This window comes from Canis aureus, chromosome 6, assembly GCF_053574225.1.
Source record: "Canis aureus isolate CA01 chromosome 6, VMU_Caureus_v.1.0, whole genome shotgun sequence".
In the NCBI taxonomy this organism is placed as follows: Eukaryota; Metazoa; Chordata; class Mammalia; order Carnivora; family Canidae; genus Canis; species Canis aureus.
In genome coordinates, this window is record NC_135616.1 from 43652889 (window position 1) to 43665516 (window position 12628).

Genomic DNA, 12628 nt, shown 5'->3' on the forward strand with positions numbered 1-12628 from the left:
CCAAGATCCCACATTACATTTAGCCATCATGTATACTTAGGCTCCTCTTGGTTGTGATGGTCTCTCAGACTCTCCTACTTGTTTTTGAGGACTGTGAGAATTTTGAGAACTTTTGATCAGGTATTTTGTAGCATGCTCCTCTATTGGAATTTTTCTCATGACTAGCCTGGGGTTACAGCTTTGAGGAGGGGAGACCACAGGGGTAAAGGCCATTTCATGACATTCTATCAAGGGTATGTACCATCACCATGACTTCTCAGTGTTGATGGTGGCCCTGAACACCTACCTGAGGTAGTATTTGCCAGGTTCCATCACTATAAAGCTCTCTGTTTCCCCTCCCTTCCATACTGTTCTCTCTGGGAGTAACCACGTCTGGTGCACAAACATGGTGGTGAGTCATGTTCCCCACCTCAAGGGTGGAGTTACACAAGGTCTTTGGAATTCTTTTGCACAGGACATTTGTCTCTACTCATCCCTTTGCTCATTTTTAATTGGGTTTTTTGAATTTGTACTATTCCCAAGTTAGAGTTCTTTATGTAGTCTGGATCTTTATTAGATTTTGATACCACTTTTATCGTAGTTTACAGAATATCATAGAAATGTTTCATCATTTTCTTTGCCCTGGGATTTTTTTTTTTTCCAAAGTAAGACAGGAACTGGTTTTGCTTTCATTCAAGTTTCCTACCTCTACTTGAACCAATTTTGGTAATTCACACTTCCTTAGCATTTTCCAGTATGCTATATTGGCACCTTGGTGATGATAAACAGCAGAGACTGCAGGGACAGAGGAGACTGTGGTTTTTGAGGAGCTGAGGTAGCTTGGAGCTTACTGAAACTCTACTTCCTGTGACCAGGCAACCTGATTCTTCTACATAGTGGTGGCAGGCCCTGGAGCTGCACGACTTAACCTTCCTCAGCTTCAATTTCCTCATCCACAAAATAGGAAAGACAATACTAACTTTATAGGGATGTGGAACATTCAGATCGCAAAAAAATGCTTTATTAGTAGAGCATCAGGCATGCAGTCAGCCCTCAAATGTGAATACCTAAAATGTTTAAATTTGGAGGATTTTACACTGCCTTTTCTGTAATGTTGTAAAGTATGTGATTACAGAAAGGGATTTCGCTATGAAAAAGTTACAAAAGTAAGATTCTAAGAATTTATACATAGCACACCATTTTAATTCATTCCATGCACAACATGCAGCAGCTATAGAAATCAACACATTCTACATACAAAAGACCTGGAGTTAATGAGGTGCTAAGGAAGAAAAAAATTCAAGAAAACCAAAGAAAAGACCTGACCATCACACTCTCCTTCAAGCCGTCAACAGAACACCATCTCTTAACATCAGGAAGGGGTCATCAACTTCGAAAACAGGTCTGTAAGACTGCACCAAATATTTTCTACTTCAACAAGAATTTGACTTGTTAATTCCATTTTCTCTTTTTCATTTTACATACCTGAGGTTCTCCACAGATGTCAATACAGCTGGTTCCATTTTCAATACATGCTTTTATCACAGGTTCTCCATAAAACCGATACTGGGGGAATAAAGAAAACCAACAGTTTAGCAAGCTTAAAGATTTATTTATTCGAGAGAAGGAGAGAGAGAAAATGAGCACATGGCGGGGGTGGAGGTAGAACAAAAGGGAGAGAGAGAATTTCACGCTAACTGTTCGCTGAGTGCAGAGCCCAATGTGGGGCTCGATCTCAGGACCCCAAGATCATGAGCTAAGCTGAAATCAAGAGTTGGACAGTGAACTGATTGAACCCCCCAGGTGCCCCTTACTTAGCAAGCTTAAACAAATGAAATGCCATTGAGTTTTGCAAGTATAGTCCTGGTTATTAAGAATCAAATATTAATAAAGTAGTCAAAAGATAAATTGAGAAAATCACATGACTGAGCCATGCCACTTCTTACGGTGTAAACAAAGACTCGGTGGAATCAGAGCAAAGTGTGCTAACCTCTAACTGAAAACCAAACAGGAAGTTTTACAGAACAGGTAATTCATTTGAGTTGAATTCTGCAGAATAAGGATCTGCCAGGAAAAGAAAAATCCAAATAAAAGAACAAGTATATGTAAAGGTGTGAAAAAGGGTAAGGATATCTGAAGCAAAGCATAGTTGAAAGAGTGACAGGAGACGGGCCTGGAAAGCAACACTGGGGCCAGGTCAGGAAGGATCATTAGCATCATGCTAGCAAGACTGAACTTTTCTGGATTACTAGGCTCCCCTAGAGAATTTTAAGTAAGACAGTGGTGTTAGGCTTATAAAAACACACATTACTCTGCCTGCCGTGCTAGAAAACGAAACCCATGGCTGGTAAGAAATGATGGGGATGGCTCTAGAGCAAGGATGAGATTATTAAAGAGGCAGAAATGACTGGGCTTGCCGATTAGACAGACAAGAGGGCCAATGGACATGGGGGCTACTGGTATTTCTAGCCAAAAAAACACAAACAAGAAGAGGAGAAAGTTTTTTGTTACTATAAATGACATCACTCTCCACAAAGTTCAAGTGAGAAACCTAGAAGCTGTTTTTGACTCCACCTACCCTGGAAGTCGCCAAGTTTTACCCAATCAGTCTCTTCCCCTCTACCCATCCAAATCTAAATTCACACCCTTACCGCCGCTCATGTGATTTACTACACATAGTAACAGGCTTCACTGCAGCCTAGGTAGCCCCATCTCTAGAGAAACGCCAAATTATTATCCTAAAATAAAAATCTGATGTCACCTTTGTTTCCATAATGTGTATACAACACACGCACAGATATCTACATCTCTCTCTCTCAGAATCCTTCACTAGTTCTGCAGTGCCTGTATTCACTACAGTATAAAGTATAAACCAAAAAAAAAAAAAAATAATAATAATAAAGTATAAACCTCTCAGTATCTCACAAAAAAGCATCGGGTCACACCACAACCCCTTAATCCCCATATCCTGGCAGCTCTAACCTCCCAGTCGTTTCCTAAACGTGCTGTTTCTTCATCCTCCACTACGTGGAGTCCCCTCCCCTGCTTGGGGTTGCAGGGTTTGCTCCTGGCCCCTCCTGTGCCAGCTGTCTGGCCTTGGGTTAACTTCTCGTGCTCAGCTAGTAAGCTACAGCCTGATCACTACTCGTTTTTTCTAGAAGTACTGGTACACGCAGTAAAGCATTATGAGCTTTAGGAAATAACAACTCCTTCTGGAAAGAGTATACGCTTCCTTATTTGCCACAGCACTCCCATTCCCCACACTGTATTCTGTCTCAGCTGGCCTGCCTCTCCTCCGGACAACCTGAGGTTGAGGCTTCTGCACTAATGCATTAATGTCCCTATATTAGTACGTATTGGGGTTTTTTTTTTTTTTCTACTTCTACTCTTGTACTTTTATGAGATAAATGGGCAAACAGTAACAATCCTTGATCTCAGAGAAGACATTTCTCCCCAGTGAAGCCAATTAGCTTATAGCTTCTAACCCAGGCGTTAGCTGTGGAAATAAATATCAGTATATTTATTTGTGTTACTTTTTATAGGAAACACAAAGAAAAAGAGAAAGTTTTATTAATAGTGAATACATGAATTGACCTCAGCATGTTCCCTGGGCCATGGGAAGTAGTCACGTGTTGAATGGAAGCTACAAAAGGGATCCTGAGGGCAGCCTAGGAGAGTCCCATACACAAAGGGGGCCCCAGTGACACTCTCATTCATTCATTTCCAGTATATTTCAATCTAATGCTTAACACATGCCTAGATAGTTTTACAGATATCATTTGGTTTTTAACTAAACAAACCTTCACAAGATGGACAAATAGTTAAGAACAAACAAAAAAGCAGGTAACGATCCTAACTGGCAAAGTGAAAATGACAATCCCAGGAGAGCCTAGGAAGGAGGTTTGGGGGCAAAAACTTAGAGACTCAGATGCCTGTGAACAACCCAAGGAGAAACATTAAGAGGGTAACTGGAGCTACCAACCTGAAGTCTAGGGGCAGTCCTCACTGGAGATAACACAGGCATCATCAGCATACAGATGGCATTTAAAGCTACGGCATTCAAAATGTTTTTTTGACCACAACCCCTGCTGAGAAATCCATTTCACATAGTAGCCAGTATACAAATATTTCTAACTGATCTATATTATGAGTAATTCAGCCTATTTTCTATTTTAGTTTCATCTGATTGTTTTCTTTTTAATATTGAGCCTCAACTCACTAAACTGATTTACACTACCGAATGTTAGTGTTGTTAAATACTGTTAAAAAATGCTGGCCCAAAATGGTAAAGTAGGAAGCACAAAGATTTCTTTAAAAAAACACAAACAAAAACAAACCTGACCCAGTTAAGAGCTTCTGTCTGGGATGATGCCAAGTTCTGAAGATAAGATAGTGAGGATTACAGGACACTCCCAATGTACCAAATGCCATCGAATTGGACACTTAGAAATGGTTAAAATGGTCATTTTGGTTATGTACACTTTATTACAATCCTAATAATTTTTTTAAAAAACCAGCTTGGAGAGTGTAAACAGAGAAGAGTTTGTAAGGCTTGAGCTCTGAGCCTCTGGTACTTAGAGGAAGATGAGAAGACCCAACAGAAAGGACAGGGACAGAGCTGGTAGGCAGGTGGAAAATCAGGGAAGGGCCAGACCTCAGAAACCACATGCAGGAAGACGAGATCGAGGAGGGTAAATACCAGGAGCTTGGATCAAGGTGAGAACCAAGAGCTGGCGAGGGGCAAAGCAGACCAGGGAGGTGTGCAGAAGCCTGGCAACAGTGGTTTAGGATGGCATAGGAGCTGAGAAAGTGGACGTAGGAAGGAGAAAGAACACTTTCAAGGAGTTTTGCTAAAAATGGGGCACAGAAACAGATCAGTAAAGAGGGAGAATGTGATAAAAATGTCAACATGAGGTCCTCAGATCCTGCACCTGTGAGGAGCAGGGACAGTCTTTTCTCAAAACAGGTAAGGCAGAGTCAGGGTAATACAGTATGCAGCTGGAGAAATTCTCTCTTGACAGCTTCCATTGCCAAAGTAAAAAACAAAACAAAACAAAAAAGCAAAATTATCAGATCAGTGAGGAAAGAGGAACAGGATACTGAAAACATGAAGAAAAAGAAGACACAAAGCTGCTTCAGACAGTCAGAGAAAGACAGGTCTGGGAGAGCAGGGCTGCTAGAGGTGCTGAGGCCTGAAACCACTATTTAAAGCAGGACCTGCAACAAGGGGATGCACAGATCTCCAGGGCTACTAGATTACTGGCTAATGGGGGTTCAAGTTCAGGTAAGATACACAGGGTTGGTATAACCGGAAAAACCAGTTTTGGAGATTCAAAGGGGCACCTGCAACCCACTGTTTACAGCAGCAATATCCACAATAGCCAAACTATAGAAAAAGCCCAGATGTCCAGCGACAGATGAGTGGATGAAGAGGTGGTAGATACACAATGAAATATTACTCAGCCATCAGAAAGAATGAGATCTTGCCATTTGCAATAACATGTTATGCTGCGCAAAATAAGTCAGTCAGGGGCACCTGGGTGCTCAGTGGTTGAATGTCTGCCTTTGGCACAGATCACGATCCCAGGTTTCTGGGATCGAGTCCCACATCGGGCTCCCCTCAGGGAGCCTGCTTCTCCCTCTATGTCTCTGCTCCTCTCTCTGTGTCTCTCATGAATAAGTGTCCCTCATCTTTAAAAAAATAAAAGAAAAAGAAGTCAGTCAGAGAGAGACAAATATTGTATGATCTCACCCATATGTGGAATTTAAGAAACAAAACAGATGAATACAAGGGAAGGGAAGAAAAAACAAAAGAAGAGGAAAACAGAAAGGGAGACAAACCCTAAGAGACTCTTAACTCTAAGAAACAAACTGAGAGTCGCTGCAGGGGAGGGAGTGGGGGGACGGGGTCACTGGGTGATGGGCATGAAGGAGGGCATGTGATGGAATGAGCACTGGGTGGTCTATGCAACTCATGAATCACTGACCTCTACCCCTGAAACTAAAAACAAATAAATAAATAACACCCATACACCCACCCACCCACCCACACACCAGTTTTGGATTTTTCCAGAGCACTGAGGTGGGAAGGGCAAGGAGGTTGGCCAAGGGTGGACATAAGAGAATGGTTGTAGCAAGAGAGCACAGACAGAATCAAAGCTAATTAGGAATGAGATTAATCTAAATAAACAATTTAAATACATTTTTACTTGATAATCAAAAAACAGTTCCGCTTTCATTTAAAACATTATTGTCAATCTTCTAGATGCTTAGTTTCCAAATGTTTTGACAATTGTGATGGCTTCCTCAGGTCAGTAAATGTCACCGACATTCCCCTGGGACACAGGCCAAGAGTGTGTCCCTCACATCCAGAACAAACAGCAAAAAGGGGGGGGGGGGGATTCTAGCCTCAAAGCACCCTCTGTCCCCACCCCAACTGCTTCTCTCCATCTCTTCCACCCCCATCCTGTGATCAGCTTGCCTGGACCATTCCCCTGCTGGTCCCCTCTTGCCTTCTTTCTGTCAGAAGACAAGAACTACAAAACCGCCAATCAGCTCACGCTCTTTCTTTCAACCATTCAAAGACTCCGTCGCACTTACAAGAAAACTCAAACCCTCTCTCAAGAGGGCAAGAAAACATTGCCCTCTCTCACATTCGTGTCTGCTCTTCCCTGGAACATCCTGCTCCTCAAATACTCCCACACGTCAGCCTCCTCACTTCCCTCAGGGCTGTACACAAATGTGAGGTCCTCACAGAGACCTTCCCTGGCCACCCACCTCACAGAGACTGATGTGCCAATCCTTCAGTCTCCTTATCCGGTTTGATTTTTCTTCAAAGCGCTTCTCACTACCTACAACTAAACTTTATGTTTCTGTCTCCCCCACTGGATGGTAAGCTCCGTGAGGGAGTTTCAGTTTGGTTCAGCCTTCTGTCTCAGGTATCTACACCAGAGCAGTTTTACATATAATGAATATTCAATGAGTATTTAGTTTATAAATAATACAGAAATATCATTTATCAATAAATAAAAATATATCAGGGGTACATGCTCAACATTTTTTACTTAAGCATGCAGTAAGAAAAAAAAAAAAAAAGCTGGCCAATGATAGCTGCCAATTAACAAACCAGGACACAATCCCTGAGATGGTGTCACAGAGAGCCTGTGTCTCTCTCAGGAGCCTCTGGTCACATCCACTGGCTCCTCACAAGCAGTGAAAACTCCCCCTCGTGGGGTTGAAGCCCTGAACCAACTCTTCTGTCCCCTGTCCTTATGTTCCTCTGGAATATCAAATACCAGATTCTGCTGGAAATGAATACATTGTTTGTTCCCACACAAAACAGGGTGGATGACTTACTGGTCCCACACAGTTGAGGACAACCGCTGCCTGTTTAGCCATTTCATCTAGTGAGGCTGGATTCGTGATATCACAAATTATTATTCCAACTTCGGACGGGAGAGTCGGTCTTCCTGGAATAAGAAATAAATCGTCTGAAGCAAATTCTGATACAGTATTAGATCTTCCAGATCTTCTTTGTAATCAGGGATGGCAGATTTACTAAATGTACAGACAAGAGCTAAAACTTGTTAAAACTAGGTTAAGGGCAGCCCAGGTGGCTCAGCGGTTTAGCACCACCTTTAGCCCAGGGCGAGATCCTGGAGTCCCAGGATCGAGTCCCACATCGGGCTCCCTGCATGGAGCCTGCTTCTCCCTCTGCCTGTGTCTCTGCCTCTCTCTGTCTCTGCGTGTCTCTCATGAATAAATAAATAAATTTTTTTTAAAAAACAGGTTAAAGAAAGAAAAGGCTAGGAGAAAAATGGAGCTAATGCTACAGATTGCTAGAGAAAACATCAGTTGCCTTGAAAAAAAATCTAACTTAAGCAATATGCCAACAATAACCCTGCGTAAAATATTTTACAATCGTTTGGATATTGAGTAGATGACTGTCCTGATTTCCTCTCTATGGAGAATTCCATTATAAAAAGTTTCCCATCAACGACTAAGCAATTACACATGACAAAATACCAGGGTACAGCAGGGTTGTCAACGTCAACATAGGAACAAGCAAGAGCTCCAAGGTAGAAACCAGTCTAGGAAAGAACACTCATTTTAGGCTTATAATAAGTAAATCGCTGGAATTAGTGGCATGCAGGTTTTGATGGGTCAAGGTGTGTTCCCCACAAGAACTGAGTCTGGGCATTAGGAATGGCCAGGTAGGTAGGCTGCACCTGGTCAGCTGCATTTGTCGGGCAGGAAAATTAAAAAAAATTAAAAAAAATTTAAAAAAAGGAAGAATGTATTTTAACAGTGAAATTTATTTCTTTTGAAAAAGTAAAAGAAACTAAAAACACCAAGAAGCTCTTTGGTCACGACTGTGTGTGTTGGCGGTGGCAGCAGAGGGATCCTCTCCTCCGGGCTCAGGGTGCAGCGAGCGGCGCGACGCGGGCCCAGGAGAACGCAGGTGCCGCGGGTGTGCTGGGGGCCGTGGGGCAGGGCCCCGCGCGCCAAAGGCCGCGTCGGAAAACCAAGCGCAATGAATGATGCTGAGAGGAAGGGCGCGCAACGGCGACTCGCCAGCCAGCAAGCAAGGGAAACACGAGGGCCACAGCGTTCCGAAAACCTGCGAAGCCTCCTCGCCCACTTCCAACCCCGGGGCGAAGGGCGAGGCCGGCGGATCCCGGGGACGCCAAGGCCCTCCTCTCCCGCCCCCAGGGCTGGAGGCGCGTCCGCCCCGCGGGCCCCCGCTCGGAGGCCGACGTCCTCGCCGCCCGGCCCGCGGGGCCCGCCACGCTCGGAAGGAGGCGCCGACGGAGGGGACACGCGTCCGCGCCGGTGGGTCTGGGGGGCACCGAGCCACGACCCCCCCGCCCCCGCCCCCGTCCCCCGGCGCCGCTCGCCGCCCCGGGCCGGCCCGCACCGCCCCGGGCGCCTCCCCCGAAGGACCCACTCTCGCTGCGGGCGGCCCGACCCCGGGCCCCGGCGGGAAGCCGCCCCCCCCCCCGCCCCTTTACCCAGCTTCAGGGCGGCCCTGTCCAGCACTCGCTGCAGCTTCTCCCGGGAGCGGCCCGCCACCGCCCAGGGCAGGCGCGGGTTCTGCTCCCGGACCACCTGCTCCCGGGCCACCTCCTGGGCCACGAACTGGCCGGTGAAGCCGGAGGCGCCCAGCACCACCAGGCGGTACGGCCTCTCCTGGGTCGCCATGACGAGCCCACGGCGAGCCGAGGCCCGGAGAGGGCACAGTCCACCGCGCCTGCGCCTGCGCCTCACGCAGCGCCCCCAGTACCGGGCGCAGCAACCGCCTCCGTCGCGGCCGCCGCCGCAGCCGCCGCCACTGCCGCCTGCAAGCCGCGCTCCCGACACGCCCCGCGCGCCGCCGCTTAAGGGCCCCGCCCCGCCCCGCCCCGCCCCGCCCACGCCCGCGCGCCCCGCCCCCGCGCCCACGCGCCCCGCCCACGCCGCGACCTGTGGCGCCCCCCCGGGAGGGCGTTGCACCTGGAGGGAGTCAGCCGAGATTTCCTGGAGTCTGGAGCTTCCGCGCCCTCCGACAACTGTCCCACGAGCGCGATGCCCCTCGAGTGTCTGCGAAGCCAGGGCAGCTGGAGGCCAGTGCGCTCTGGGGCCCCAGTCCGCAAGCCGCGACCCCGCCACCGCCCCGGGGCCCCCCTTCGGGGTTGTCACTGCCCTGCGGCTCCCTGCGAAAACAGCTTCCAGAGCCGTCCTGCCTCGGAGCTGGGAAGCTAGGGAGAGCCTCAAAATGCAAAAGAAATAAGTTTCTTGAGCTGTTACTCATCTATCCTGAAGCGTTTTTAATATACATAAGTACATTTGTAAATGCACACGGGAGCGGAGACACCTCCTAGCAGGGAAGAAGTCCAAATAATGGCGTAGTTACTACCTCCTCCAGGAGAGGAGCTTAACGCCTCCCCCTTTGGATGTAGGAAACTGCCTAGTGACTTATGTTAACCTCAAAAATAACGCAGCTATTTCAGCAGCAAAAATGGGTTTATTCGGAAATAGCAGAAAATTGCAATCCTGGACAAATGAGCTCTGGCAAAATCAGATGCAAGTCCCCAGAACAAAGGAGGAGAGCTCTTATCTGTAGATGAAATGGGGGAGATCAGGAAGGATTTCATAAACAAAAAGTGCTTTGGAAAAAACTGGGAGCTCAGAGTGTAGTAGCTTCTCGTAGGCTGAGCTGTGACAGTCTCTCCTTGGCTGGGCTGTTGCCAGGGCAACCTGTCTTCCTCCTGCATGGATGGCATCTACTTTCAAGGTCCTCCTGTCCCAGTTGGGTCTGCCATTGACAAGAGTGGCAGGGAGTGAGACCTCCCCCTACTGGCCTCTCCATTCTCTTCTAAAGGTGCTTCCTTTTATTAATTTTCACACTTGTTCCAAAGAGTAGAATATGGAAAGAGGAGGGAGGGAATAGCTTTACAATGGAAAAACCTGGTAAACACTACCCCAGCCAAATGAACAAGGTTAACACCATCAATGACGAGGCATTTTTTTTTATTTTTTTAAAATTTATTTATGATAGTCATACAGAGAGAGAGAGAGGCAGGCTCCATGCCCCGGGAGCCCGACGTGGCATTCGATCCCGGGTCTCCAGGATCGCGCCCTGGGCCAAAGGCAGGCGCCAAACCGCTGCGCCACCCAGGGATCCAATGACGAGGCATGTTAATGGCACATGCTTTTGCTACCATGTGATAGGGCTGATACTTCATCTCTGTGAGCTTCCCCCCCAAACCCTGTAAGTGCAGTCTGAGCATGATAAATATTCTACAAAATACCTGACCAGTACACCTCGAAACTTCTAGGGCCATCCTGCCTGAGAAGACATCACAGACTACAGGAGCCTCAAAAGACATGGTGACAAGATATAATATGGTATCCTGGCTGAGACCCTGGGACGGAAAAAGGACATCAGAGAAAAGCTAGTGGAATCTGAATAAAGTGGACCATTTAGTTAATAATAACGTACCACTACTGGTTTCTTAAATGTGATGAATGTACCAAAGTAGTGTTAGATGTGACAGTGGGGGAAAATAGTGAGGGGTTAAAGGGAACACTCTGTACCATCCTTTCAACTTTTCTGTAAATCTAAAACTATTCAAAACAACAAAAAATAATTTAACCATTTTTATGCCTTTGTATCAGACACATGGAAATATATTATTTCATGTAATGCTGTTCAGCAAGCATTTCCAGCCAACCTGCTATCTGACAAGTCTTCAAATAGACACAACAATTAATAGACAAGGTCCTTGCCCTCCCTAATTGGGAGATAAATAGTTTAATTGCAGAACATGTGGTAAATGAGGAAAGGAACTATCTCTGGGACAGAAGAAATAAGACTCTTTGTTTTAAGAGTTTATTTATTTGAGAGAGAGCAAGCACACAAGAGAGGGAGAGAGAGAGAAGCAGGCTCCCCACTGAGCAGGAAGCCTGAAGCAGGACTTGATCCCAGGACCCTGGGATCATGACCCAAGCAAAAGGCAGACATTTAACCAACTGAGCTACCCAAGTATCCTGAAGAAATAAGACTCTTGCCCTTGGTTACAGCCTATTGGTCATGCCCAACACTATGGCAGGGAACCTCGAAGAGGGAGTCTTCGAGAGGATTTTGGCCCAGACTCAAATAGTAGGGCTTTGATGTAGAAAGATTGAGAGAGACAGGTATTCATTTATTCAACGAACATTTATTGTGTGTTATATGCATCAGATGCAGAAACAAGGGCCAGGGGATCCCTGGGTGGCTTAGCAGTTTGGCGCCTACCTTCAGCCCAGGGTGTGATCCTGGAATCCCGGGATTGATTCCACATTGGGCTTCCTGGATGGGGCCTGCTTCTCCTCTGTCTGTGTCTCTGCCTCTCTCTCTCTTTCTCTCTCTCTCTCTGTGTCTCCCACGAATAAATAAATAAAATCTTAAAAAAAAAAAAAGAAAAAGAAACAAGGGCCAGATTTTGACGTAAAGTGGTATTTTAATAAGTACCAAAAAGTCACCCAATTAGACTTAACACGCAGTCTTGATTTTCTGAACTCTCATTTAAGTAAGAGTAAATTGCTGAAATTATGCTCATGTAAATTATGAAATGTATTATGAAATGTATTGATCATACCAAAAGAGAGAAAACAAGTAACAAATGTGTACCTACCACACAACTTAAGAAAAATATCCCAGATAGCAAGGCTTTGAGCATCCATCCCTGAACATGTTTCTTTTCCTATGCTCAAGGTAGCCACATGCCTAAATTTGGTGTTTATCATTCCATTCCCCATGTTTCTGTTTCTGCCATACATATGTGTATTTCTAAGCATTATAGTATTGTTTTGTATACTTTGATTTTTTTTACCTCCTCCTTCTTTTGCATAACAGCTCTGGACATTGTGAAAATTTTCCTTAAATTTAGGACAGGAACACAAAACAATGTGACATAGACGTGCAGAAAGGCTGTATATTTTGGATTTTTTAATGAATACTAATCCTTTTGCAACTTTCTTGTTTGGTAACTATGTCTTCACTTTATTCTTAAAAAAAAAAAAAGATTTTTATGAGAGAAACAGAGAGAGAGAGAGGCAGAAGGAGAAGCAGGCTCCCTGTGGGGGAAAGCACAATGTGGGACCCGCTCCCAGGACCCCAAAGGCAGAC

General features: G+C 45.8%; 1 protein-coding gene across 2 annotated transcripts in view; it reads right to left on the reverse strand.

Moving 5' to 3' along the window:
• The window catches only part of SCCPDH (saccharopine dehydrogenase (putative)), a 43451-nt gene extending 34216 nt beyond the window's left edge, over positions 1–9235 (reverse strand). The window contains exons 1-3 of one of the 2 annotated variants that reach the window (XM_077901356.1): positions 8991–9234; positions 7336–7448; positions 1465–1545 (exon numbers count right to left, since the gene is read on the reverse strand). In XM_077901356.1, coding sequence (XP_077757482.1) covers positions 1465–1545; positions 7336–7448; positions 8991–9180 — 384 coding nt within the window. In that variant the 5' untranslated portion in view covers positions 9181–9234. Of the gene's footprint in view, positions 1–1464; positions 1546–7335; positions 7449–8990 lie in introns of both variants that reach the window. The other variant, XM_077901357.1, reaches the window with a different exon arrangement.
• Between the last annotated feature and the right edge of the window lie 3393 nt (positions 9236–12628).